The 23312-nt window shown below is 36.7% G+C and overlaps 2 protein-coding genes across 9 annotated transcripts; one reads left to right on the top strand and one right to left on the bottom strand.

Annotated features, from left to right (window-relative positions):
- The first annotated feature begins 201 nt into the window (after positions 1–201).
- LOC141611075 (potassium transporter 4-like) lies at positions 202–18353 on the top strand. Of its 8 annotated transcripts, XR_012528494.1 has the most exons (18): positions 202–533; positions 3255–3973; positions 4731–4901; positions 6339–6373; positions 7783–7855; positions 8892–9123; positions 10678–10767; positions 11374–11466; positions 12329–12444; positions 12552–12706; positions 13183–13297; positions 13763–13844; positions 14052–14116; positions 14221–15306; positions 16172–16241; positions 16342–16445; positions 17397–17477; positions 18046–18353. XR_012528494.1 is itself a non-coding variant. In XM_074429485.1 (13 exons), exons 9-12 carry the CDS (start codon positions 15135–15137, stop codon positions 17413–17415), a joined length of 309 nt encoding a protein of 102 aa, XP_074285586.1. In that variant the 5' UTR covers positions 8781–9123; positions 10678–10767; positions 11374–11466; positions 12329–12444; positions 12552–12706; positions 13183–13297; positions 13763–13844; positions 14052–14116; positions 14221–15134; the 3' UTR covers positions 17416–17477; positions 18046–18353. The 8 variants fall into 8 exon arrangements, 3 of the variants coding, with proteins under 3 accessions (XP_074285586.1, XP_074285584.1, XP_074285585.1); XR_012528493.1 differs by lacking the exons at positions 202–533; positions 3255–3973; positions 4731–4901; ... (1 more) ...; positions 7783–7855; positions 8892–9123 and adding an exon at positions 10067–10307 and having other exon boundaries at positions 14221–14955; positions 15052–15306; XM_074429485.1 differs by lacking the exons at positions 202–533; positions 3255–3973; positions 4731–4901; positions 6339–6373; positions 7783–7855 and having other exon boundaries at positions 8781–9123; positions 16172–16185.
- A 954-nt stretch (positions 18354–19307) lies between these two features.
- Positions 19308–22915, bottom strand: LOC141611057 (serine carboxypeptidase-like 34). The gene is made up of 10 exons (XM_074429465.1): positions 22612–22915; positions 22255–22365; positions 22046–22141; positions 21767–21859; positions 21575–21663; positions 21052–21342; positions 20826–20962; positions 20637–20729; positions 20377–20482; positions 19308–19734 (listed from the first exon to the last, which is right to left on the bottom strand). Exons 1-10 carry the CDS (start codon positions 22883–22885, stop codon positions 19585–19587), a joined length of 1440 nt encoding a protein of 479 aa, XP_074285566.1. The 5' UTR covers positions 22886–22915; the 3' UTR covers positions 19308–19584.
- Between the last annotated feature and the right edge of the window lie 397 nt (positions 22916–23312).

Raw genomic sequence — 23312 nt, 5'->3', positions numbered from 1 at the left:
AACCAAGTTACTGTTCCCAGCACAGTAACTTTGGCACCTTCTGACTCTTCCATACTCTTTTAAAAGTCCAAACTTCTTCTACTGTTCCTGGAACAGTGTTTCATGTGCAAATCACGTGCAATACTAATCCATACTCTTTTAAAAGTCCAAACTTCTTCTACTGTTCCTGGAACAGTGTTTCATGTGCAAATCACGTGCAATACTAACATATCATTCATCCCTTCAGCTGTGGTTTACCTTTCTCTCTCAGACACTCATTTTCCCTCTTTGCTTTTCCTCATTCCCATTCATTTAGCCATTCCTACTACTCATTCTCTATTTCAACAATAATTCACCCTATGAATTCCTTCATATCATTCGAAATGCTATTTATTTCTCTTCCCATGGTAATTAGGGTTTTCGAGATGCCGAAAAATACTCTGTCCTGCTGCATGCATGCGCGAGTTTCCCATTGTTTTGCGGTGGTTGGACTACACGTGTATGGTGATTTACTTAATCCCGGACATCGTGCATGCAAGTGTCGCCCAGAAATGGTATGATTTATTTCCTTTTGATTCGCTCACTTTATTATTATGAATTCCAGAATTAAAAAATTTTTTTTTTAATGATTAGTATGTCATCCGGGTACTGCATGTTGTGTATTGTGTTATGAATTTAAAGGGATTGTTGTTTGTTTGAGTTTTGTATGTTATGTATTGTGGATGAATTTAAAGTGTTACCACCTGGGCCTTATCTGTCCACACACCAGAAGGTCTTCGTTTGCAATTTAGTTGCACTTCTGTGTTTTGGCGATCTATATGATGAGTTCTTTGCTTAGGTTGATTGGGGTGTGTATAGTGTGATTAGCATTCGTGTGATCTAAATTGGGAGTAGTTTGGTTCATTTTGGACTAAGTCAGGCATTTTAGGCCAAGTTTGTTAAGTTTTTGTCGGTTTCCTCACTTATATTTCGATTGTCATCAATATTTATTCATTCCGTCATCTCTTCATTTATAGACCCTATCATGCATTCTAATTGGAGTAAATCTCTGGTGTTTACCTACATTTTAGTGGCGTTCGCAATTACTGCATAAAGTGCTCTTTCGGTGTGTCACGTTTATGTTTGTATTATGGTGTTATAGAGTTCCCCGGTGCTTTTATATTGTATTAGGCATGGAATTCCACTCTTAAGTTTTCCTCAGTCTTATTGGCTATGGTTAAATTTGTTTATTTTAATGCTCTTTTTTATGGGCTGTTCTCATTTGGTCTTCTCACGGTAATCTAGAAGTGTGCTTTTGTCCTTCAAAATCTGGCTCACGAAAAGATGCTGTTCTATTGACATTTGACATTTTTTTGTATATATTCATTGGTGGTTTGTTCAATGTATTGTACGTATAGATCCAAAGTTTATTCTCTCTCATGCATGTCTTTGATTCATTTTACGTTATTGTTTTGTTAGTTGTTGCGAGTTTCCTTTTTTCCAAAGGCGTAGGCATTGCAGAGCTCTTTGTGTGTGGCAAACGCGCTTCTGGTTTGAAATAGCGTTTGTAGATTTCAACTATGCTGAATGATGGTCATCGCCATTGACCCCGTGCTTGTTCATAGAAGTTTAATATCTATAGAATGGACTACCATTAACCAAATTCGAAAAATACCTGGTTTCCAAATCAAAGACAAGTAAAGCTTGCTGGCTAAAAAGTTTGATTGAATTGTCATATAATTGAATTACAATTTTTGCTATATATACCACTCTTCTGTGGCTTTCTTGAGATTGAAGAATATCTGCAATGAAAATGTGATAAAAGTTTTTGAACCATTGACTCACAGTTCTATCCATTCAATTTTAGTGAGGTTATTCTAGGATCCCGGTGACCTTACCTCCATACCCTTTATTTTCTTCCCTAAATTGTTGGGATCGTCTTCAGTAGAATTGATTTTACAAACGAGTTTGGGTGGTTTCTTGTTCATCAAGGCATTGTAATCGAATCTCTCCACAAACTCGCTACCTTTGTTTGGGTTTCAATATTTCTTCTCAAAGTGGGTGGCCGATTAGGAAGTCATCGGTGGCAAATCCTTTTGATGAAGCCATTCACTGGAAGAAAGTACCTACAAATTTTTCAATAATTGGAAATGATGACACTCATTAAGCATAGACAATCTGCTTCAAACATAATCCTGGTTTTCACAAATACGACTTTTTGACCCTAAAAGGGTTCAAATGACGAATTGAACTATTGGATTCTCAGGTTATCGCAATCGTGGGGACTTAAACTATTGGATGGAGATGGAGAGAGAGAGAGAGAGAGAGAGAGAGAGAGAGAGAGAGAGAGAGAGAGAGAGAGAGAGAGAGAGAGAGAGAGAGAGAGAGAGAGAGAGAAACCATTATAGTTCCTTTCGATGCTTTAATAAACAACCCAACAACATGGAAAGACACCGCAACCCCACTCTTTGCGGTCACCGATGTCTTTGTTGGGAGTTGTCTTGACAAAGTGAAATCACCATTTACGTATGCATAAGAAACAATGCATCAGATTTACTAAAAGTTGTTCAGATCACTGAAGTTGTTGAAAGCAAGAAGCTCCTGTAGATCGAATACGTGGAAGGTCTCCTTCTTTTTCCCGGCAGTGTCACACAGGTAGCATTGATAACGCATAATATCTCGGATATCAATTCAATCATTTGTCGGTATGGCCCATCCGAGTATGAGTTGTAAGCTAATAATTCTGGCAAATGACTCAAGGAGTCCTAGCCTTGAGGTTCCTTGTCTAAATCTTTTAGGGGTTTGTCTCAAACAAGCGCCAGAATTACGGGATCATCTTCCTTTGAGGAGCACTGAGAGGCTGTTAACATTTACCAAGGAATGAAACAAAATAGTCCTTGTTGCCTGGTTGTGTGCATCCTTTTTGTTGTTGTTGGTCCTTAAAATGATTCTGATAAAACCTGAAGACAATGTTTTTTCTTGTGCCATTCATAAGTTTCATGAATCATGGTTTTTTTTTTTTATTATCTTACCTTTATATTCTTGAGGAAATTACTAGCATCCTCGACTACTTGTAGATATATTGAAATTGAACTCAATTGTTGTTGCATGCCGCTCTTATCATCCATATTAGTTCTTACAGGCATCGCTGCGTCTGGGCCGAGATTTGCATCATGCAATGTGGCATTGATTAACAACAAAGCAAATGAGTTCATATGCAATTTATTTTCACTGTTTGGCACATTAATTATTAATCATCATTTTGTTATAAAATTATATCATATTGCTAATTATAGGTAATGGGTGACACTGAAGTGAATGAATTTGTGCGTCAGAAATGGAGGGATCAGAGGACGATGATTGATCTATATTTGCTTGATGATCACGAGCTTTTTTTCCCGCTGGTGCCACTAGACAGATACTCTGACAAGTCAATTACTGTATAAAATCCCAGCCGACATCCTGTCATAGTGCAGCTAATTCTAAATTTGGGCAAAATCATGGATAATTGTAAACCTCACATCAGTCATATCCTCTTACCCTGGTGGAAATTTTTTTTCCATCATGATTCTGCCGATCCAACCAGTTACGGATTTTCCATGGTGGAGAATACTGTGACGGAGGATTTCCTACATCCATATGGCACGACATCACTGGGTCCCATCTTCTTTCACCTTCTTATCGCTATGAATGGCAGAGCTTGACTTTGATAAGAAATAATTTATCTGGTGTAGAGCGTTTATCTCTTCGTAGATATGGTGGATTGCTTTCCTTGGTCTTGCTCGAGGGCCCTGAACTCACACACAAGCTTCATTTCAAAACAAGCTTGCCTAATCCAACAAATGTCTCCTCTCCTGTTGAGCCATTGTTAAAGAAGCTGATTGAATTCAATTCTGGTGATTTTGATGTCAAATTCGAGAGGATAGAGGTCTCCAGGGCATCATGTGGGCTGGATGGGTTCTTAATACACAATTTGCTTCTGGAATGCTTATAGTACCAATGCAAGCAAGTATATGTATTGATATTCTTAATTTTTATAGGAAGTCTATTTTTTTGGTGCAAGTTAAGATATGCGTTATTGCTGTGGTTCTAGCTGTACCTGCTGTTTTAATGATCCTCTTATTCCGGTTTATAACGTCCCAAATCACGCCCTCTGATTCCCGTGTAGATTACTTGATAACATGTGAGTAAAGATCGATTCCTATTGTTAGGCCAAAAGAAAAAACATCAACTCGCTTAAAAAGGCTTCAAAGAGATAGAGGGGACAGGAAAAAGGCGATTATCGTGGAGTATGTTGATTGCAAGACTGCAGTGGAATTTTACCTGCATTTCATTCCTTTTCTGTCCCATAGAATTTTACTTACAGTAAAATATTACTGTGATCTAATATTACTTACAGTAAAATTCTTTTAGCTAAATTTTTGAAAGTCCGACTGGTGAAGTGGGACTGGTTTTCTTTCTATGTCAAATTTCGTGAATGAGAACGTAGACAAATGTCGATATATATCTATAGTTTTTTTTTTCTCTTTTAACTCATTTTTATTTATTGTTGTTAATCAATGATGGTTTTTTGAGAATCACAACTTCTAAGTAAGTTGGCTTCATATAAGAGCTTCCATAAAACGGTTTTTTGTAAGCGTTTTTTCAATACTGATTACCATTTGAATTGCTATGGCTTTGAGTTCTGTGTTTGTAAATCAGCTCTATGTATGTATTAACCGGTTGTATAAGAGACCATTTGTTTAAGAAGATGCGTGTGAATAATTTTGCAGGAAAAATGAAAAGATATGAGGACTGTAATAAGGGAGAAGTAGAAGAAGGAACAGCTAGAGTAAGAGTGGCGATTCGAAGAGCAGTAGCTTGGAATTCAGGCAACCGGACGTTAACCTTCAATGACTTTGATTCTGACTCCTTCGTGTATCATAGACCCCACCTTTTTGTCGGTAATTAATTCTCTGTCTCGTTCAATTTGAGTGTTCTCTCACTGTCTCACATTTGCTTTGTGTTTTTAATGCATACACCAAGTACCTCCCTTTTACAACCATACCACGCATTTTACGGGTGTCATTGACACATTGTAATAATGTTGTTATTCTTATCCTTGATCTTTTTAGCCTTGATTGTAGTTGAATGGAGAAATAAGAGTGTTTGACATTCATACATCCTTATGGCTTTAAACTTCAAACTCAGTTGATTTTATGGTCGTGAATTCGTGATGTTATGCTGGTTCACGAAAATGTTACTAAATATTATTCTATGAATAAATGCATTGCTATGAGCCTCTGAAGTGTTTAGTCACAAGTTTACACTTAATGATTGATGTGGTATGTTTTGAAGAGGTACACCCGCTTGGTTAATAGTTCTATCAATTTTTGAGCTTTGTTGTTGTTTACATCATTTGACATACAACTAATGTAAATCATCTCTCCAAGTCTTCACTAAAAGTTTAAGGAAGACAGTTAACTTCCCACTTGCTTGAATGAGGGCGTTTACATTCTAAACTAGAATTCCATAGAGATTTGTAATAGATATCAGATAACGCCTCTTTGTTTTTAGTAGATCGGGAGAAGGAAGGGTAATCTTTTGAGTGATGTCGGTGCGGCTTTTGTAAATATTACTTGTGTATTTGTGTCTATGTTATCTTGAATTGTGAAAATTGACCCATTATTGTGTCTGGATTTATGAATTTTAAGCTTTCTGGATTAATATTAGTCCAAATGAGGTTAATTTTAGAGCTATTACCTTTTTGGGGTTTAGATGTGTATGTCGCCTTATTGCTGTGTGCTTAGGAATCGAAATATATGTTTATATGTGGTGCCTACTATACTGGTTGTTACCGCGCTTCCGTCTATCTTTGAAATGCCCCTTTTGGTGTCTAAAGCTCTGGCTGGATATATAACTGTGTCTCTTCTTAATTGTATTACGAAATAATTACTGTATTTATTATTCCGATTCTGGTTGAATTTATGGCGTTGTCGTTCTGTTGACTAACGATGGTCTGTGTAGAGTCACATTTAGTTTTTGTGTCTATGTTTGTGGGCGTGTGTCACCTTCTTGTTGGGGATTAAATGCATACATGTGCTTGGGGATTTGCTGCTTAGATGTTTTGATGCCTATAATTCTTTTTTATAGCCTCTTGAACGAGTATACTCGTATGTGTAGGAACGACGGGTCATTTAAATCTCCTCAGCCCTTCATACCTACACAAATTCCTTAAATCATCTCTCAAAGTACATGCAAAATCCTACACAAATTTAACTCATGCCTCCTCTTTAACTCTTAATTATCTAACTATTTCTTCTTCTTTTATAAATTATGTAAGTCTTCAATTGCTATTCCCGATTGATTCTTATACTGGGTATTTTTGTATGCGATTTCAGGTGTTGTCAAGAATAATGAAAGTCGGGCTATAGCAGTGAGTTACCTGTTGTTTCCTATATTATTCGTACTATTTTTCCCGGTTTACATTTTCTCCTTTTATGTTTTATTAATTATTTTGATGATTTGATGGCTGCCACTAAACTATGAAAGAGGCATGCACAAAAGTTTGACAAAATTGATATCTCATCTCTAATTTGTCAACATGTATCATTGAGTAACCTTCATCAACTACGTGTAATTGATTGTTTTGCATATTTAGATCAGAAAATATCATATTTAGATCAGAAAATATTCTATCACAACAAAGTAAAACATCCATTACCTTTATTCGGTTACCATTTTGTTGTTTAAGTGCCATGTACTTACCGTTGAATTTGACCCATAAATATTAGAGTATGCTAAAATTAATAGTTCTCCATTTTGGTTCAAAATTGCATGATCCTACCACTTATATCTTCCTATTTTTAGATCGAGTTAATGTTCAGGTTAAATGAATTCGGCGTGACGACATCCTTATTGCATCGTAGATGTTCTTTTTGATTCGAGTAGGAAAGACTCGAGTAAGTAGTCGAACGACATTTGTTTGTACATAAAATTGGGTAAGTGTAGAGCCCGACATAATGTTGGAAACGAGGTGGTCGAATCTTTGTGATGCTCGGACTTGGATACGAGAATCAGACACGGATCTGATCCGAGTGTCGGATCCTTGAAATCTCAAAAACAAGGACTCGAATACGAGTATCCAAATTTAAATTTGGACTCTGCTAATTTTTATTTTGATTATTAGTTAAAAAAAACAAAGAAAAGAAAGGAAAAGTAGTTTCTTCATGTTTAACATGAATGAAAACTTTATTACAGCATTAAATTCATGTCAAGATCATTCCTGATATAGGGTTGCTGTACAAAACAGAGGGTAAGTACAAAATACTCTCACACCGATTTCTCATAGAAGGATCCGTCAAGGTGTCAAGGATCCATGTCCGGATCCTGTCCACCGGATCCTCAGAGTCAGATGAAGATTCCGAGCATCACAGGTCGAATGTAGTTTTTACCAATCGCTTTCGGTTCGCTTGCCAGATGGGCATGAGTGAGCTTTAATAGAAGAACATTGCTATAGTATTTGGGTGAATTATGTGAAGGTTAATTAATAGGTGTCTTGTTTTGTGCTTAATTATCAATTTTGAGTTGATAATTAAGATGGGATTTACTGATTATGTATGAATTATCAAAAAGGGTGATTCTAAAGATCACTTTTGGTGACTCCGTTTCTTCTTGCCTGTCCTTTGACTTGTGAGTTTTGCCATCCTTGTTTATATAACGTTTTTATGTTCTTATTTCGGGACCATAGGAGTATTCCTGTGGGTTCTTTTCCAGTTTACTATCTCCACTCTTTGAGATTTTTCCTCTTCTTAAATTGGTTGTTTTTTATGTTTTTTGATTTAGGGAAGTACGTAGGTGGGTAGGCCCATGGAGGTATTCCTGGGGCTGGACTCTTCTATAGTTGACTATTTCACTTGTGAGTTCTGCCATTGTTTATATCACGTGCTTTAGGCTGTTATCTCGCTTGCTTAGATTGTCTGTTTTGATTATGATATGATTATAATAACAATCAGCCTAATGAAAGTACACAACAACTAATCTATGAAGTAGTTATTCATGAGACAAGGTCATGGGGTATGACTCAAATAAACTATTTTGATTCATTCACAATTATTTGTTTACCATTGAGGGGGATGGACGGAGTATGGTTTTGGACATTAAGGTATGGAGTAATTTCACAAGTCATGTGTATGTTGCTTCAGCTTAAGTCATCGACTACTTTTGTAGTGGGGATTCTTTGGTTTTAGGGTTCCTAATTTGGATGGTTGTAAGTTAATTACGGATTGAAAATTCCTAGCTTATCCGAAGGGGAGGTTTCTTTGAGGCGATGAACGGGTGGTTGTTACGGCCATGCTTATTTGCATTCTGTTTTTGTTTTTTTTGGTGACCCAAGGGAACACCTAAGAACACCCCGTAAGCCCGAGGACTAGGTAAGCCATCAAGGTTACCCTTGATGGCAGGTACCGCAGCACTCCCGTGTAGGGAGTCTAACCTGGGACCTCTCAATTCGTTGCCATATCCATTTACTGATCTTTTCCTTTTAACTCATGAGAATGAGTTTAAATAAGTACAGTACTTTTGTTGGGCACAATAAGAATGATTGAGTTATGCTATTGGAGAATTTTATAGCAGGGAGTTTAAGAAAACCGCAAACGGAGTATTCAACTTCTCCAATTAATGGCTTCTTCGAGTGATTGAAGTTGTTTATATGATGATTGATTTGGAAATTAAGCTCACCTTAAAAATGGGATCGACCGACTTGGTATATGAATCCTTTATTTTTCTAATTCAAATTCCTCCTTTGTAATGACATTATTAGAACATGTGTTAGCTTCAAGTACACGAAAGACATTCTCTATAAGTGAGGTATAAATGTAATCTTTTTCTAGGTGTAAAGTAGTTTAAATGTCTATCTAATGTAACGTAAATAATTGTTCAATTGATTAATGCAGGTTACTTAGCAGCGAGATGTTCATGCCTTGTGTTGACTTTAATGAGAAGCTTTCGAACTTTAGCCATAACTCATCTCTCTTATTTTTCCTGTGAGTTTGCATCTGTTTTATTCTATTCCCATTTGCATAAACTGTGAAGGTTCGTGAAAGGCCTCCTGCGATTGTTGTTCGCTTCTCATAAAGGTTCAAGATTTAGATGAGCCGAAGTACACTGGCAATGAGTGAGCTAGAGGTTAGTGTACCCTTTGAGTTTTGGTTTTAGCTTTAGCAATTTTAAGATTTGTTTCCATGCTAGAAATTGTGCTTAGATGTGCGACGTGCTATTTAAAATATGAGCTCTTCCGAAATTAGCAGTTTATACCTAAGGTTAGTTGTGACTTTTAACGATGCCTTGATGGGGGCATTTAGGTAGACGCATTACGGTTACATCTAACTTAATTCGAACAAATAGTGTTCTTTTATATAGAGAAAAAAATACGTTATAATGCTTTATTCATGCTAAATTAGCTAATTATAGATTTAAATGGTGGGAGGAAATGTTGTATTCACATTTATGCTTTAAATTACACTATTTTATGCCAATATCTCTCGACAATATCGTATCCTTGCAGGATGTTATGGTGACAAACCGATCTTAAAAAGTATATATAAGATTTGCACTTAGAAGATTTGCAAGTTTGTGTATTAGGGACAAAATTAAGCAATTCTTTGCTACTATGTATATAACACCGCTGTACCTTGTAAGATTAGTTAGGATAAAGAACATTTATATACTTCATAATTTTTCAATACTCTGCTATTTAACAGTATTGGGGTGTAGTATAGACAAAATGAAGAAGAAAGACGATTATATGGGGATTGCGATTCCTGATCATCTATGGAAATCTTAACGTTTTTCAAGCATTTTTCCTAAGTTGTGTAATGACTACTATGCTTTCGGTCCACGCTTTCTATATACGTGATGGACCACGTCCCCTTCCTGTTGCTATACTCCCAACTTACTTCCGCTTAAGATTTTCGCCAATTGGGGGCGCCCGCCTGATAAGTATGCATGCAAAAACAACTAGTTAAAAAAAAACCCAAAACCAAGTTACTGTTCCCAGCACAGTAACTTTGGCACCTTCTGACTATTCTACCCTTCTATATTTCCCTCTTAATCCCGTGGCAGCCCCTACTTCCTTCTTTTACCATATTCTTCTCCTCTTTTCTCTTTAATCTAATCAAAACTGTAATATGTTCATGAAGTAAGCTGCTTAGGATAGTGGATGAGTGCTTAAAAATTTCCCCCTTTCTCTTTCTCAGATTAACCCTCCCCAAACCCCTCACCAAATTATCTGTTCTCAGCCATGCATTTCTCTCTTTTATTCTAAGCCATGCATTTCTCTCTTTTATTGATGCTGCGTCTTCATCCTCATGGTGAGTTCCCTTCAACTTTCCCCTCCTTTCTTTGCTTTTGGTGGATCAGTAGCCGTTGGGCTGTTCCGTTGTTTGTCGTCTTATTTTTCCAATTTCTTAAACATTTGCATGTCGAGATGTAGATTTGCATGTGGGGAAGCCATTATCACTATTTAAAATTCTGGGTTTTGTGGATGCGTTACTGTACCCGTCTGCTCTATCAATTCCTTCTTATTCAATTTACATCTATTTGGACCAATCCTAAAAGAAATCACCCCAACAAAGTTAATTATTTTTATTAGTTTGATTCTTACAATTTTTTTTGTTACAGTTGGGATGATTCAATTTACATCTATTTTTCTTATTCAATTTACAATTTTTTTTGTTACAGCTGGGGTGGATGCGTTACAGTTGTTGTTGTTGAAGATGGCGGGAGCCAGTGCCTTCGATGCCGGACACATTTTAGTTGACAAATGATTAGGTATTCCTTTGATACTCCAATAATAATTAGTACTAATTAACGTTGTAGAGAGTGTGATGTTTTTGTTTGTTTTTTGCTATACACAAGTGCTAATCGTGATTTCAGCTAGCATGCCTTTTGATTTCCATGTTTTGTTTGAATATGTATGGCTGAAGTTAGTGCTTGTTGCCATTCTTGGTGTCTTATCTGTTGATAATTCACCAGTACGCTGTTTTTATTACTACTAATAATTATAATTATGCATATTCATCTGACTATTTTACGGACTGAATTCACTTGGGTTAATTGTTTCATTATTCCATACCTGAGGTTTGCGTGAACCGATGCCATCAATGCTGGAAGTAGTCATAAACAAATATGCGTTAATCAAACGGCATTTTTTCTACGACCCTTCATTCGGTCCTCTCACAGAAGTCAGAATTGGTGTTTTAGTCCTATAAACTGTTCTTTCTTGTAGTTTTGCCCTTTTTTGGTCGTTGGCTGGATATTGGAGGTAGGGATAGACCCCAATGAAACCAATGAATACTTTGGATGTTTAGGTTCTATGATTATTAGTTGGGCTTTGTGATTTTATTTCGGGCAATTATAAATCGGGGATTATTGTAGGTCAAATCATTGGAAAGTGAAAAGATAGGAGATTAGCAGCAAAGACTTGTGCAGGTTGTGAATTCAGGGTAGATCTTCTCGTTCAACCCTTTGGTAATTATCTTTATTTAAGTTTTTTTACGTCTTTATCATGCCGATTCTTTCTTTGGTGGTGTTTTAGTATGAATTTGAAGCATAGTATGAATTTGAAGTTGAGTTTGCTTTATTGACATTGAAATTCACGTTCATCCGAGGTATTCCCATCTTGAGAAATATTGCAATGTTCATAATCTATTATACCCATGTGACCTTAGTCGGTATCTAATTTTCATCCTCCGTGAACAAGAGCCACAAGGCTATATGCTATTTGTTCACATTACTCATGATTTAGTCAGTTTAGCCATTTCCTTTCGAGTGAGAAAGGGAAATGTTAGCATTAAGCCCTCAGTGATTAATGATCAATGGATTTATATGTATTGAATGTGTTCATAGCTAAGCCAAAACCTTGTGATTGACTAAGATATCATACACAAATTATTATAAATACTAATAAAACTGTTATAAAATCTCAATTCTAGCCAAATTAGGCACAAATGATTTGTCAAAGAAAATAATGACTAGATGTTCAGATGTGGTCTATAATCATAAATTGCTCCAATGAAAAACAAAATTATGACTGCTGAAGATTATAGAAAGATGGATACTGTAAATTGCGCCGGTCTTAGTTGCATTTTTTCGTCACTTATTATAGCTGATTCTTGATGTGTGTACTTATGCAGTTTGTTTTTTGTGTGGTAGAGTATAATTAGTATCATTTATCAGTCTTCTGCCAACAATGGACATGTTCTTCTTAGCAACACCATTAATATAATGAGTCAGATATGTAATTATTGCTGCCTTGTACACACATCAAGATTAATTAAGGCTTAAAATACGATGGATAATTTTATTTTGTGATTATATGTTGAAATATTAGGTGGGTTGTTGAAGTTAAGGAAGCACCATCGCCAGGAACATTGTAGGAAAATGAGAAATATCAACTTCAAATTGATTTCCCTAAACATTATCCTACGGAAGCTTCTGCCTTCCCAGGTCCTCTTCTTAACCTTTTTTAAGCATATATACTCCTCCGTTCGAAGTATTTGTTTACCTTTTCTCCTTTTTCTTTTTAGCTGAGGAATGTTTTGTTTTAATCAAAGGTAAACAAATGATTGAGACGAAGGGAGTATATGTTTATAGGCTTGATGCATGATAAGGTGGTCTACGCATCAGCCAGCCAGGCAGGGTACTGCAATTTTGGATCGATTCTTGGCTGCCACATTCATGCAGGTCTTGTGCAGCAAGATTATTATAGGTAATGAAGTAATAAATTAAGAACCTAGCTCGAAACATTCAGTATAATAGTACCGTTTCTTCTGCTGTTTATATTGAATTTCTAACGTAGATCTGCTTTGATAAAAAGGACTTTAGATGCTTCTGAATGGGGGTAGTTGTGAACTTGTGATTGTATTCCTTACTCTTTTCATAAGGTTTGTTTATTTAATTATGAACTTTGGCAGGTCATAGATTTTCCTTTTATGTTTTTTGGAGAATTCGTAAACCATATGGTTATATGGAAAATGAGCCATATATTCTTATGGTGAGTTGGCCCTTGTCGTTCAGTTGTATGCCAATTAATAGCTATATGTCTTGTTGTTGCCAACCTATATAGTGCATAAAGGGGCATGCGAAGGGGTAGGGGAAGTAAGTGGAGGATGAGGCTTTTTTAGCCAACCGTCCATTCATTTATTTGGGAGCACTTTTAACAGTACTTTTTGTTATTCAAAACAGGTTTCATATTTGTGCTGTTTTGAGATCAAGGATGTTGAAGTAGAGATCACAGATGCCAATGAAACAATAATTAGCTAGGTTAAAGATTTCATGGAGATTTATCTATCAAGAAGAGGTTGGCAGTTTATTATTTGCTTGTTTTATATGTTTGCTTTTAGAAAACTATTTGCAATTAGTTTTAGAAAACACCGCAATTGATTTTAGAAAGTGTTTGTGAAGATTGGTTAATGCTAGAGTTGTATTGGTTTTAGAAAACAGTTGTAGAAATCAACTATTCTGCTTTTGAAACAATTTTAGGAAGCATCTGTTTTGGCTAGCTTGAGATCTATCAATAAGAGGTTGGCGGTGTTCAGTGTTTTTGGCTGTGATGGTTAAGATCATGTCTTGTATGAGACCATTTCTGTACAACCAAGCTATTAACTCGATTTTAAATGGCTTATATAACATGAAAAGAATCTGTTGTGTGTAGTTTGTTTACAACTGTCTCATTTGAGTATATCCTTTCAGTTTGCTTTGAGCGTAGGGTTTGGTGATAGATATACTCTTTATTGTTTCCTATTGTTTTCTATATATTTTGCAGGTTTGCCTGTAGTTTTTGTGTTGTGGGAATTGAAGGACATTTTCGAAGTAAATTTAAAAGAGCAGCGTCTCAGACAGGCCAGGTAGCTTATACTTTTTCGGAACTTTCAATACTTTTGTCAAGTATTGTTTAAATTATGTTCCATCACTCAATGGTATTGGGTCTGTTAATTGTGTATGTTAAAGCACATTCTTAAGTAGCGTTTTTACGATTGATCTGCGTTATGTGATTTGTCACGTAACACAACTTAGCTTCTTAATGACCTCGCTTTTTTCTGCCGATGGTTTAGTATTGAATGTCAGACGAAATAACGGCGACTGAAAATGGTGAAAGACTATGGAAGCTTAATTATATGTGAGTTGTGCTATTAGTTGCTCAGTCTTTGAATCACTGCAATGTTGTTTTCTCACTGAGTTTGTGTTTTTCTTGATAACTCAGTTGTCTTATGTTTTATGCAGGTTCGTGTGATTAGTTCATTTATGCTAACATCTGATGTTATTTCCTTGAAGACGCTCTAGGGAAAGAGAGAACCAAAAAACCAGTTGTTTTACATTTTACAACCTGCTTAACCACTGTGGAGTATTACTCACATAGACTGCTTACTCCTCTTCTGAAGTAGATCATTATTTTTAGTTTCCTGAGAATTTTAATTTCACGTGAGATCTAGCACTGTTGTTTTATTTTTGAAATGATGGAACAAAAAGGAAATGATCCATTTAACTGTCTGTATATATCATATTCTGAATTAGCAACGACTCAACGTCATTGGACAATTTTCATAACGGTCTTCAAATCTTGTACTTGCCCGCCTTTCTGAGTCTGAGGCACTTGAGCCTGGGATATCATTATCTTGCGGTATTTCATTGTTCAGCTGCCTTGTAGAGTTAAAGTGATGCATGCTATTGTATCTTGCTGATAAGTTCGTGGATTCCTTTGATGCATGGCCTAGCAGCTTTCATGGATAACTATCTCAAGCAATTTATTATTAGCATATCAAAGTGTTGGTGTTGTTTATGGGGACTTGAGCACATTGCCAATATATGTTTATACAAGAACATTCAAGGAGAATCGAAAGAATTATCTGACTGAGCATGTAGTGTTTGGCGCATTTTCGTTGATTTTCTATACTATCACTCTAATTCTGTTGCTGAAGTATGTCTGTATTGTATTAAGTGCAGATGATAATGGGGAAGGCTGGATGCTATCATTGTCTTCTAATTGAATTATTTCACTTTATTAACTTGATTTATTTTACAGAGTTTTGTTTTTTTTCCATGTAATCGTTTTAGGTGGAACATTCGCTCTTTACTCTCTGCTCTGCAGACATGCAGAATTTAGCTTACTACCAATTTAACAAGCTGCTGCTGATGAGATGTCTACGTATAAGTATGGCCACTCAGGGTCTATTGCTTCTACTGCTCCAGTAAAGCGATTCCTTGAGAAACAGAAGCAGCTGCGGGCACGCCGGGCAGCCTTATTATTATTGGTGTTGTTCGGAGCAAGCATGGTCATTGGTGAGGGTGTGCTGACACCTTCTATTTCAGGTGCTTCCGATAAAAGCTTTGCTTGCTTGTATGTATTTTCCTATATTTAAAATTTCGTTGTTGTTTCAGTAACACCAGAACTAAAATTGCGAAATTGCACTCATGACAAGTAAATGAGTTCAAAGAAGCGTCTTCTTAGTTTCCCTTATCTCAATGTTCATAGAAAAAATACCACCTGAGTTGCAAAATCTAGCCGACTGCCTTGCCACTTCCCCTTCGCGGGATAAAGGGGTTCAAAATTTCAAATGTACTTGGTTTTACCTCTCTCAATGTTATGTTAAACCCGTGATGAGAAACACCACTTCACATTATATAAGAAGCGAAGACAGTTACCATTTGCATGTAATTGTTATTGTTTTATTAATCACAATTCACAATTACCAATTTCAGGTATTTAAAGTTTTTATCTTTGTTTGGTCAGCTGTTATCCCTTGTGTAATATGTCTCATCAAGTGGACTGCATGATTCTATAGTTTTTTTTTTGTTTTTTTTATTCACAATGAATGTCTTAGGTAGGCATCGTGTAACAAGGTGCTTAAGATGTTGGCAGCCTGTCAGCTGATGTATTCCCATCCAGGGATTATATCCCATTCCTGTAATGTTTTCCAATGATATTTTTTTTCCCCCGAATGGGGATAGTTTTTAAGGGAATAATAAATCTTAGGATAAGAACATAGAGGGAAGAGGTGGTAGCGAAGGGTGGGAATGAGAAAGAGGGGTCGATGGTTCCTACTTCCTAATGGAGAATGGTATAGAAGACGAATTAGATAAATGGGAACCTCTATTTTTGTGCTTGCTGATGATTGATGAATCGCTATTGTTTTGTAATCTTACATTCTCATAGTGTTTTTCTCTACTGTTGCAGAATTCCTTCATAAGGTATGACTCGCTCTCTTCATAAATTAGGAATACCCCAGCCTACACAGTTCTTGCAGGTATATACTATATAGCAGCCATTTTTGTTTACATGTGCATATATTAATCATTTCATCCTCCTACAAATCTTAATTGTTGTGTTTTGACTCTTGAATGTAGTCCAAATATCCTGAAGGTGTTCCATTAATCACCGTGTTCATTCATCCCTCAATGATTGAGATGTTGGATGCATCTGTTGATGATGCTATTGAACGTAATAACTGGTAAATGTCTGTTTTTGCTATTAAATTGATCTTAATGATGCATCCAGTTTCTTGAAATATATAGTTTCATCATTCATGGAAGGCAATTTTCAGTAGCTTAACCACTCTTAGCAAAGATGATCAGCAGGCTAATCTATAAATGTGTGTGCGTGCTTTTTTTTTTTTAAATTATTTTTTTCTGTGTTTTGTTGGTATTGGGAGGATTCGACATGCTTGTAGTCTGTTTTGGCCGCCTGGGTTTTGAGTATGCCCATATTTTGTATGCCTAAAGGCTATCTTAGTGACTGAGTCGTGTGATTCCGATGACATTCTACTCTGTTAAGATGAATCTTTAGTTCGATAATCTATGTTGGCGCTCTCAATTTGTAAGGGGATAGTTTATGGTCTAACACTCTAACTATTTATGCCTTCAAATAAGGAAGTAGCGTCTTGTGGCTCTTTAGTCGGTAGAATCCATCCTGGGCTGCCCTGTCCAAATCTGCTACTGCTAAGTTGAATGTTATTAAGCACGGATAGAAGATAGATAGCTCTATAGAGTTTACATTTCTAAGAAATACCTCTATTCTGAAGCTGAATAGGTGTTTTGCCGGGACAGTAGGCTGTTTTTGGTTTCACACTTTCCCTTAAGTTACAGTTTGATTTGCATGATAACTTTTGCCTTCAGTGAGTGCATCTTCATAACACCTATGAATGTGTATGATATTGCAATTACTGTAGCAATTTATTGCTATCAGTGATCTGAGTCAGTATACATATACCCCAAATCGCTTTGTAAAAGTTCTAGCAAAATAATGAACAGTTTATTTGGGAACATGGCACTAACATTAGAGATTTTAGATTCTTGTTTTGTTTTCTGAGTGCAGTCATAAATTAAGAAGCTTTATAATAAAAGGAGCACTACATTTGAGTGTTTTCTCCAAAAAAAACTGATAAGAAGTGTAACTTTCACAGGAAAAGGAGAGAAGAATGATGAAATAGCTGAAGGTGTCAAACTCAACCGCTTGATTACAAAAAAAAGTTTTCATGTACCAGGTATAGCTCTAATATAGGATTCTCGTTCTTTTTCTCCACCATACAACATGTTGAAAGTGGAAACATAATCTATTGAATGCGACAAAACTAAATAGCTTGTGTTGCCTTTATCCTTCCTTTGATGTCTGATAGCTCTCTCGCTTAATTATTGATATTTCACCCGTTTTATGTTTAAGACACAATTAAACTAACGACTTCGATAGAGGGATTATATATTACCATATTATAATGAATGGTTCAAATTATACGACGGGATTGAATAGTTAAGGTTACTTCGTTATACGGCAGAATTATAAGAATTCATCTTGTGATGATATGATGACACAATCTATGATTATCATGAAGAGCATTTACTTTGCTAATTATAATTGCACGTTTTTTTTATCATATTTTCCAAGTTGATAAGAATACCACATTTTTCCTTCAAATTCAGCTTTGTATAGAATTTCTACGGAGTATAGTAATTTATAAAGATTTCAAATATTGAACGGCAATTCAAAATTTATGTTGACTAGAGTCGAGGATGTTATGAAAATTATTCCTAAAATATTTTTACCGATCGATGTAGGAGTTGGAGAAGATGAAAGGTAGCTGAGGAATTAATCGTTGATCGCATTTGGGATGGTCTCATAGTTGAGGGGAATGGTTTCACGGTTGAGAATACCGTTTCATACAATGCTCGCCGGCTGATTTTATGCACGCACTTGGTTTTAGCTCTTTGTTATACTTCTTTTTTTCTTATTGTTCATACTTCATAAGTTCATAGCCTCGTACCAAGGCTTCAATATTCTTAATATATACTCTGTAATTGATCAGGAATGCAATTGAATATTTGTCTACTTTGGTGTTTCAGATGACGTGTTTTTTACCGATCAATGCAATTGGTTTCCACCGACTTACTTCCGGTTAGAATTGCACCAAATTGGGGCACCGCGCCCGGTAGGGCACCGGGCGCGGTGCAACAACTAGTTGAAAGAAAGGGAGGGGAGGAAAATAGGGAACTGGAAGGATAATCCATTATTTGGTTAGCAAAATAAAGGTAGAAGGATTTGGAGGGGAGGGAAAATGAATCACCTCATCCATTCTCCCTTCCCTTCCCTTCCCTTCCTTTCCCTTCCCTCCTTCCCCGGTGCTCCTCCCTTTCCCTCCTTTTTTTTCCTATCCAAACACACCCTTAAGCTATTGGTTGAGGCTCTAAGCCCTACCACTAAGCCGCTGTTCATTCCAGCCGTCAATCGGTTTCGCTGCCATTGCCTGAGACTGGAGAGCCGAGGCGGCTGAGCTTGCTTGACATCTAAAATGACAATGATGATTTGGACGTGGCGTCGTGGCAAATCAATAACTGCATGGGCAGATACTTCTAATAATTTTAGTTTAGTTGTGAAGAATTATGACAGACTAGACAAGGACGTTAAGAGTCAAAGCTTCTTCTACTGTTGTCTCTATTGTAACTCACGCCGGTCTGAACTTGCTATTTATCGGCTCTGGGACTGGGACAGTCATTGAATATGATGAACAACAAGGCTTTGCTACTGTATTAACTTCTGCGACGCTCGTGCGAGGCTCTCTAGGTGCACCTTCAATACCTTCTGATCTTAAGATTGAAGTATATTTATCCGATGGTAAATTGTATGAAGGACAATTGTCTGTTTATGATTTTTATTATAATATCGCTACTGTTAAGATCAAATCTACTACACCTTTGTCAAGTGCACGTATACGCCACATTGATGATTCTGTTGCAATCAACTCGGAAAAATCTGTACTAGTCAAGCATTCAAATCAATCCATGGTTTGTCCCGGGGAACGCGTAATTGCGTTAGGCCGTGATTATGAAGGTGCTCATGAAATTATGGGTTCACCTGTTGGTGAGATGAAGTACTCGAAAATATTCGTAGAAAATAGAGAATCCGTTACATAATTCAATTATTGATCATCTAATTTTATTCCTTTCTCCAAATCAGTGTAAAAAAAATGTTTCACTATATTAGACCAGAAAGACCGTCTCTCAGGCGACTTACTCATATTGAAAATGTGACGGTCCAAAAAAAACCTAATCACGCTAGGAGTTTTCTATCATCTTGACAACACGGGTTGTTTTGCTTGATTAGAAGGGTTTAGATGGCATTGTTTTGTTGGCTAAGTAGTGCTTGAGCAACAGAAGAGCTTCCTTAGGCTTGAAAGTCGGAACCTGGTGACCTGCGCCTCTGACCGTCACAAATGTCAGCCCGTCATAGCCAATGCTCCATCCTCCCACCTACACATTCAGATTTCAAACTTCCTTATTGATCATGATTTGGAATATATCTTTCAGAACTTATGTAGATCGAGTATATATAATTGAGACGGAGGGAGTAGTAAGTTAGGTAGCACCAAAACGGACACGGACACGTGACACAACATCTCATAAAATTTAGGACACGGGACAGGTTATTTAAAATTAATAAAGTAAATATTTTATAATTGTAAACATTCGATTTTATTTTTATAAAAGTATTTTATTTTATTTTTATAAAACTTGCCATTAATTATAACTCATTTTCATTTACCATCCAAAAGCATCTCTAAACAATCTCTTTCGACAGCTCATTTCTCGTTTAAAGAAAATCATTCACCCCAAATGATGTCCAAATGTCATGGACACGTGTCGGACACGGCCCAAATACCATGCACACGCGTCGGACACGTGCCCGAATAAATGTAGAAAGTTAGACACAGCTTTATAGGTTTCCGACACGTTTCGGCGTGTGTCCGAGGAGTGTCGGTGTCGGACACATTGTCGGACACGGGATGGCTGATTAGGAGAAGTGTCCGTGCTACCTAGGTAGTAAGTGCCATTTCGGATTTACCTCAACTAGCTGTGTAAGATATAAGTATGATTGGAAAACACTATATATACCTGTTGCTTGCTGTACCAGGGTGTCCACTCTTGAACAGTCTTCAGACCAAGTTTATTCAGTGTCATCCTTGTTGCTGTCACTGGGATTCTCCCATCCGTGTCGCCACTGCACAGATACTTCTTGTCAATTCTTTTCAACATGTATAACTAAATACAGAGTAAATGATATGATAATCTCGCTACAGCAAACTGGTATCCGCACAATTTTCATTATACAGATCATCTGTTTGCCATTTTAGCTTTCCATGAGAATAACTTGCCTGTAAACCCAAATCCGCAGGCCTCCGTTCACAAGCTTCTTAACAACAGGAAGGATTGAAGCTGGCGCATCCCCCCACGTTGAGATAATGTCACTGTTAGTTACGGAGTATCATATGATTAGTGTTATGACAAAGAACTGATCAGTTTACTAATTAACTTAACTTGACTAAGCTTAAGAAATATGATACCTGCAATGAGTCCAATTATACGGGATTTTGGTGACGTTGGCATGAAGTGCTGCTTGAACATCCGGTCTGTTTAGATATTCTTGTGTGTAAGTTTCTACACATGGATCATATCCTGCGGGTTTCCTGTGCCACTGTTCCTGTAAACACCGAAAAAAAAAAAATTGTTTACTAAGCTATTAAGAAGTTACATTAATCCTTGAGTGCGTAAAGAGCATAAGGGACCTACAAATTTGGAGAACAAGTGAGGAGCAGCGCCATTAATAGCAGAACGTTGGCGAGTGGAGGTGCTGCTCTTCTCAACGCAGGTAGGTGCGTACAAGCTGTACATGTCTATGATGTTGTATACTAAAAAGTACTCGTTTAGAGCGTTGTTGCATGCTACGCTTAGATTGTTACTTTTGAAGTTGCAGTTGGATTTGATATCTTGGTAGACTTTGTCCGAAATAACAGCATGGTCCCATGCATAATCAACCATCCCTGTCTGATCTGTTTCGTCATCCAACAACGCATTCCCTATCTGAAAGTATATCAACCACATAGTTTCAGAAACTCGCTTCATTCTATCATGATGGGTTATGGGTAACACAGAAACAAGCTACTGTCTGCGCTTTTTAACTCTATAAGGTACTGGGGTAATGTTGTTGTTGTATGTTTTAATAACGGAATTAGACTGCAAAGTACTCCGTGTTCAGGATTCTTAGTTTGAAATACTTCTACTACAAACCGATTACTAGAATTTAAAAAATTACCAGGAATCCTTTCAGATTAATATAATTTGCCTTAGAAGCAATTTTGTTCATGTCAAAGATGACCTCTGCAAGCTGCGGAACATAATGTCCTGACATATATAACAACGGAAACAACAGATGACTCAGCTGTATATCTAAATGCACTGCAAATTTGATTTTCTAGGATATTAGTTCAGACTTCAGAGGGTTTACCTGCATAACTTTCTCCAGTAATGTAAAATTCATGGGACTTAAACTGCGGAAATCTTTTGAACCAGTTCACAAGGAATGCATAAGAATCCTTTGCTGTTTAAACAGGAGCAATATAATCAGTAGGTAACAATCTCAATCGATTATCTTTAATCTACATTCTCAGAACATAGTATTTTTACGTCTGTAAAACACATTTACGATGTGCAATCTAACAGCAACATAGAATTCGCGTAATGTGAGAATATATTATGCACTGTGAACTGTACAAAAATGTATTACCAGTAATAGAATCACCAAGTGCGGGGATGTCACTGGAAGTATTGGTGTAAGAAAATCCAACACCGACAGGAGATTCGACAAACAGCAGATTAGCAGCTGAAAAACCAGTATAAAATGTGATTAGTTTCGGTAACTGTCAAATATTATTAAAAACAGCAACCTAGTTTACCATTAGACGTGGTAATTCCAAGGGCGCTTCTTTACTTTACCTTTGTTCCATGCATGTTTGTTAAATTTCAACTTTGGTTGCCTTCCTTTTTGAGGGAAGAAAGGTCCTAATTCTTCGGATTGGCCGTATCCAATTGAGGAGCATCCAGGGCCTGTGTAAAAAGATCACAATAAGATGAGATGTTTAGAGGTTATCAAATGTGGCCGGGTTATGAGACTGTAATTTTGTGATTTTACCGCTGCCAATAAAAAAAAAAGAAAAAAAAATGTGGCCGGGTTTTGGCTTTCCATACGCACTTATTTTGCAGGCGCGGGGAGCCTGTCTAATGGGCGGACTGACCCATGAACCGCTCTAATAAAACAACAAAATAATTCATGGTTTTAAATACGAATGTTACCTCCATTGAGCCAGAGAACAAGAGGCTTGTTTTGAGGTTTGTGAACAGCTTCAAAGAACCAGTAAAACAGTGCTCTACCATGACTTTCATTAACGGTTATATAACCGGCATAATGCTTAAACCCCACATGTGGTTGTCCAGGCAGGTCCACGACTCGGTCTGCCTTCTGTTCTGCCAGCACTGCTGGACTCAGCCCATGAGTTACTGCCCCGACACGTATAAGAAAAAGAAAAAGGAAAGACAGACTGATAGCATTACTGTATTGATATGCCATTTAGAAATTTTGGCTTAATTGTTTGCTGTAAGAAGCATAGGTAGAGCTTTGTATATATATACATTTTTATGGAATAAATATGAGAAAATAAGTAATAATAATGAAAGAATAATGCAATATATCGAAAACGAGACAAAAAGAGGATCATCAGCTGAATCATTGGTGTTAATGATTTTATTATGTCCATAGAAAATTAAGAAAATTGATTTGCTACCTTAATAAGATTGATATGGAAGAATCACAGAAGAATCACTTTGATATGATACTGTATGAAGAACAAAAAGTGGTCCGGATTCTCTATCCCATTCTATGTTTCATACAAATTTTGTAAATCGTAATCATATAATTGGATGATGTACAATATGTAAGAAAGTAACGGTAGTGGGACACAAAGGAACACGAAATTGAGACAAATGATCCGCTCTCA

The sequence above is a fragment of the Silene latifolia genome, chromosome 11, assembly GCF_048544455.1.
Source record: "Silene latifolia isolate original U9 population chromosome 11, ASM4854445v1, whole genome shotgun sequence".
Lineage (NCBI taxonomy): Eukaryota > Viridiplantae > Streptophyta > Magnoliopsida > Caryophyllales > Caryophyllaceae > Silene > Silene latifolia.
Note: the sequence above shows the minus strand (reverse complement) of the source record. Positions and strands in the feature narration are given on the sequence as shown.

What these genes read in the sequence shown, in the direction of transcription:
- LOC141611057 (XM_074429465.1), bottom strand. Translation starts at nt 22,885, where the DNA reads ATGGCATATCAATACAGTAATGCTATCAGTCTGTCTTTCCTTTTTCTT. An exon ending in ACTTGGTGATTCTATTACTG is followed by an intron (nt 21,860 to 22,045) that starts GTAATACATTTT and finishes CTGTTTAAACAG; the next exon opens with CAAAGGATTCTTATGCATTC. An exon ending in CCTGGTACAGCAAGCAACAG is followed by an intron (nt 19,735 to 20,376) that starts GTATATATAGTG and finishes CTGAATGTGTAG; the next exon opens with GTGGGAGGATGGAGCATTGG.
- LOC141611075 (XM_074429485.1), top strand. Translation starts at nt 15,135, where the DNA reads ATGTCTACGTATAAGTATGGCCACTCAGGGTCTATTGCTTCTACTGCT.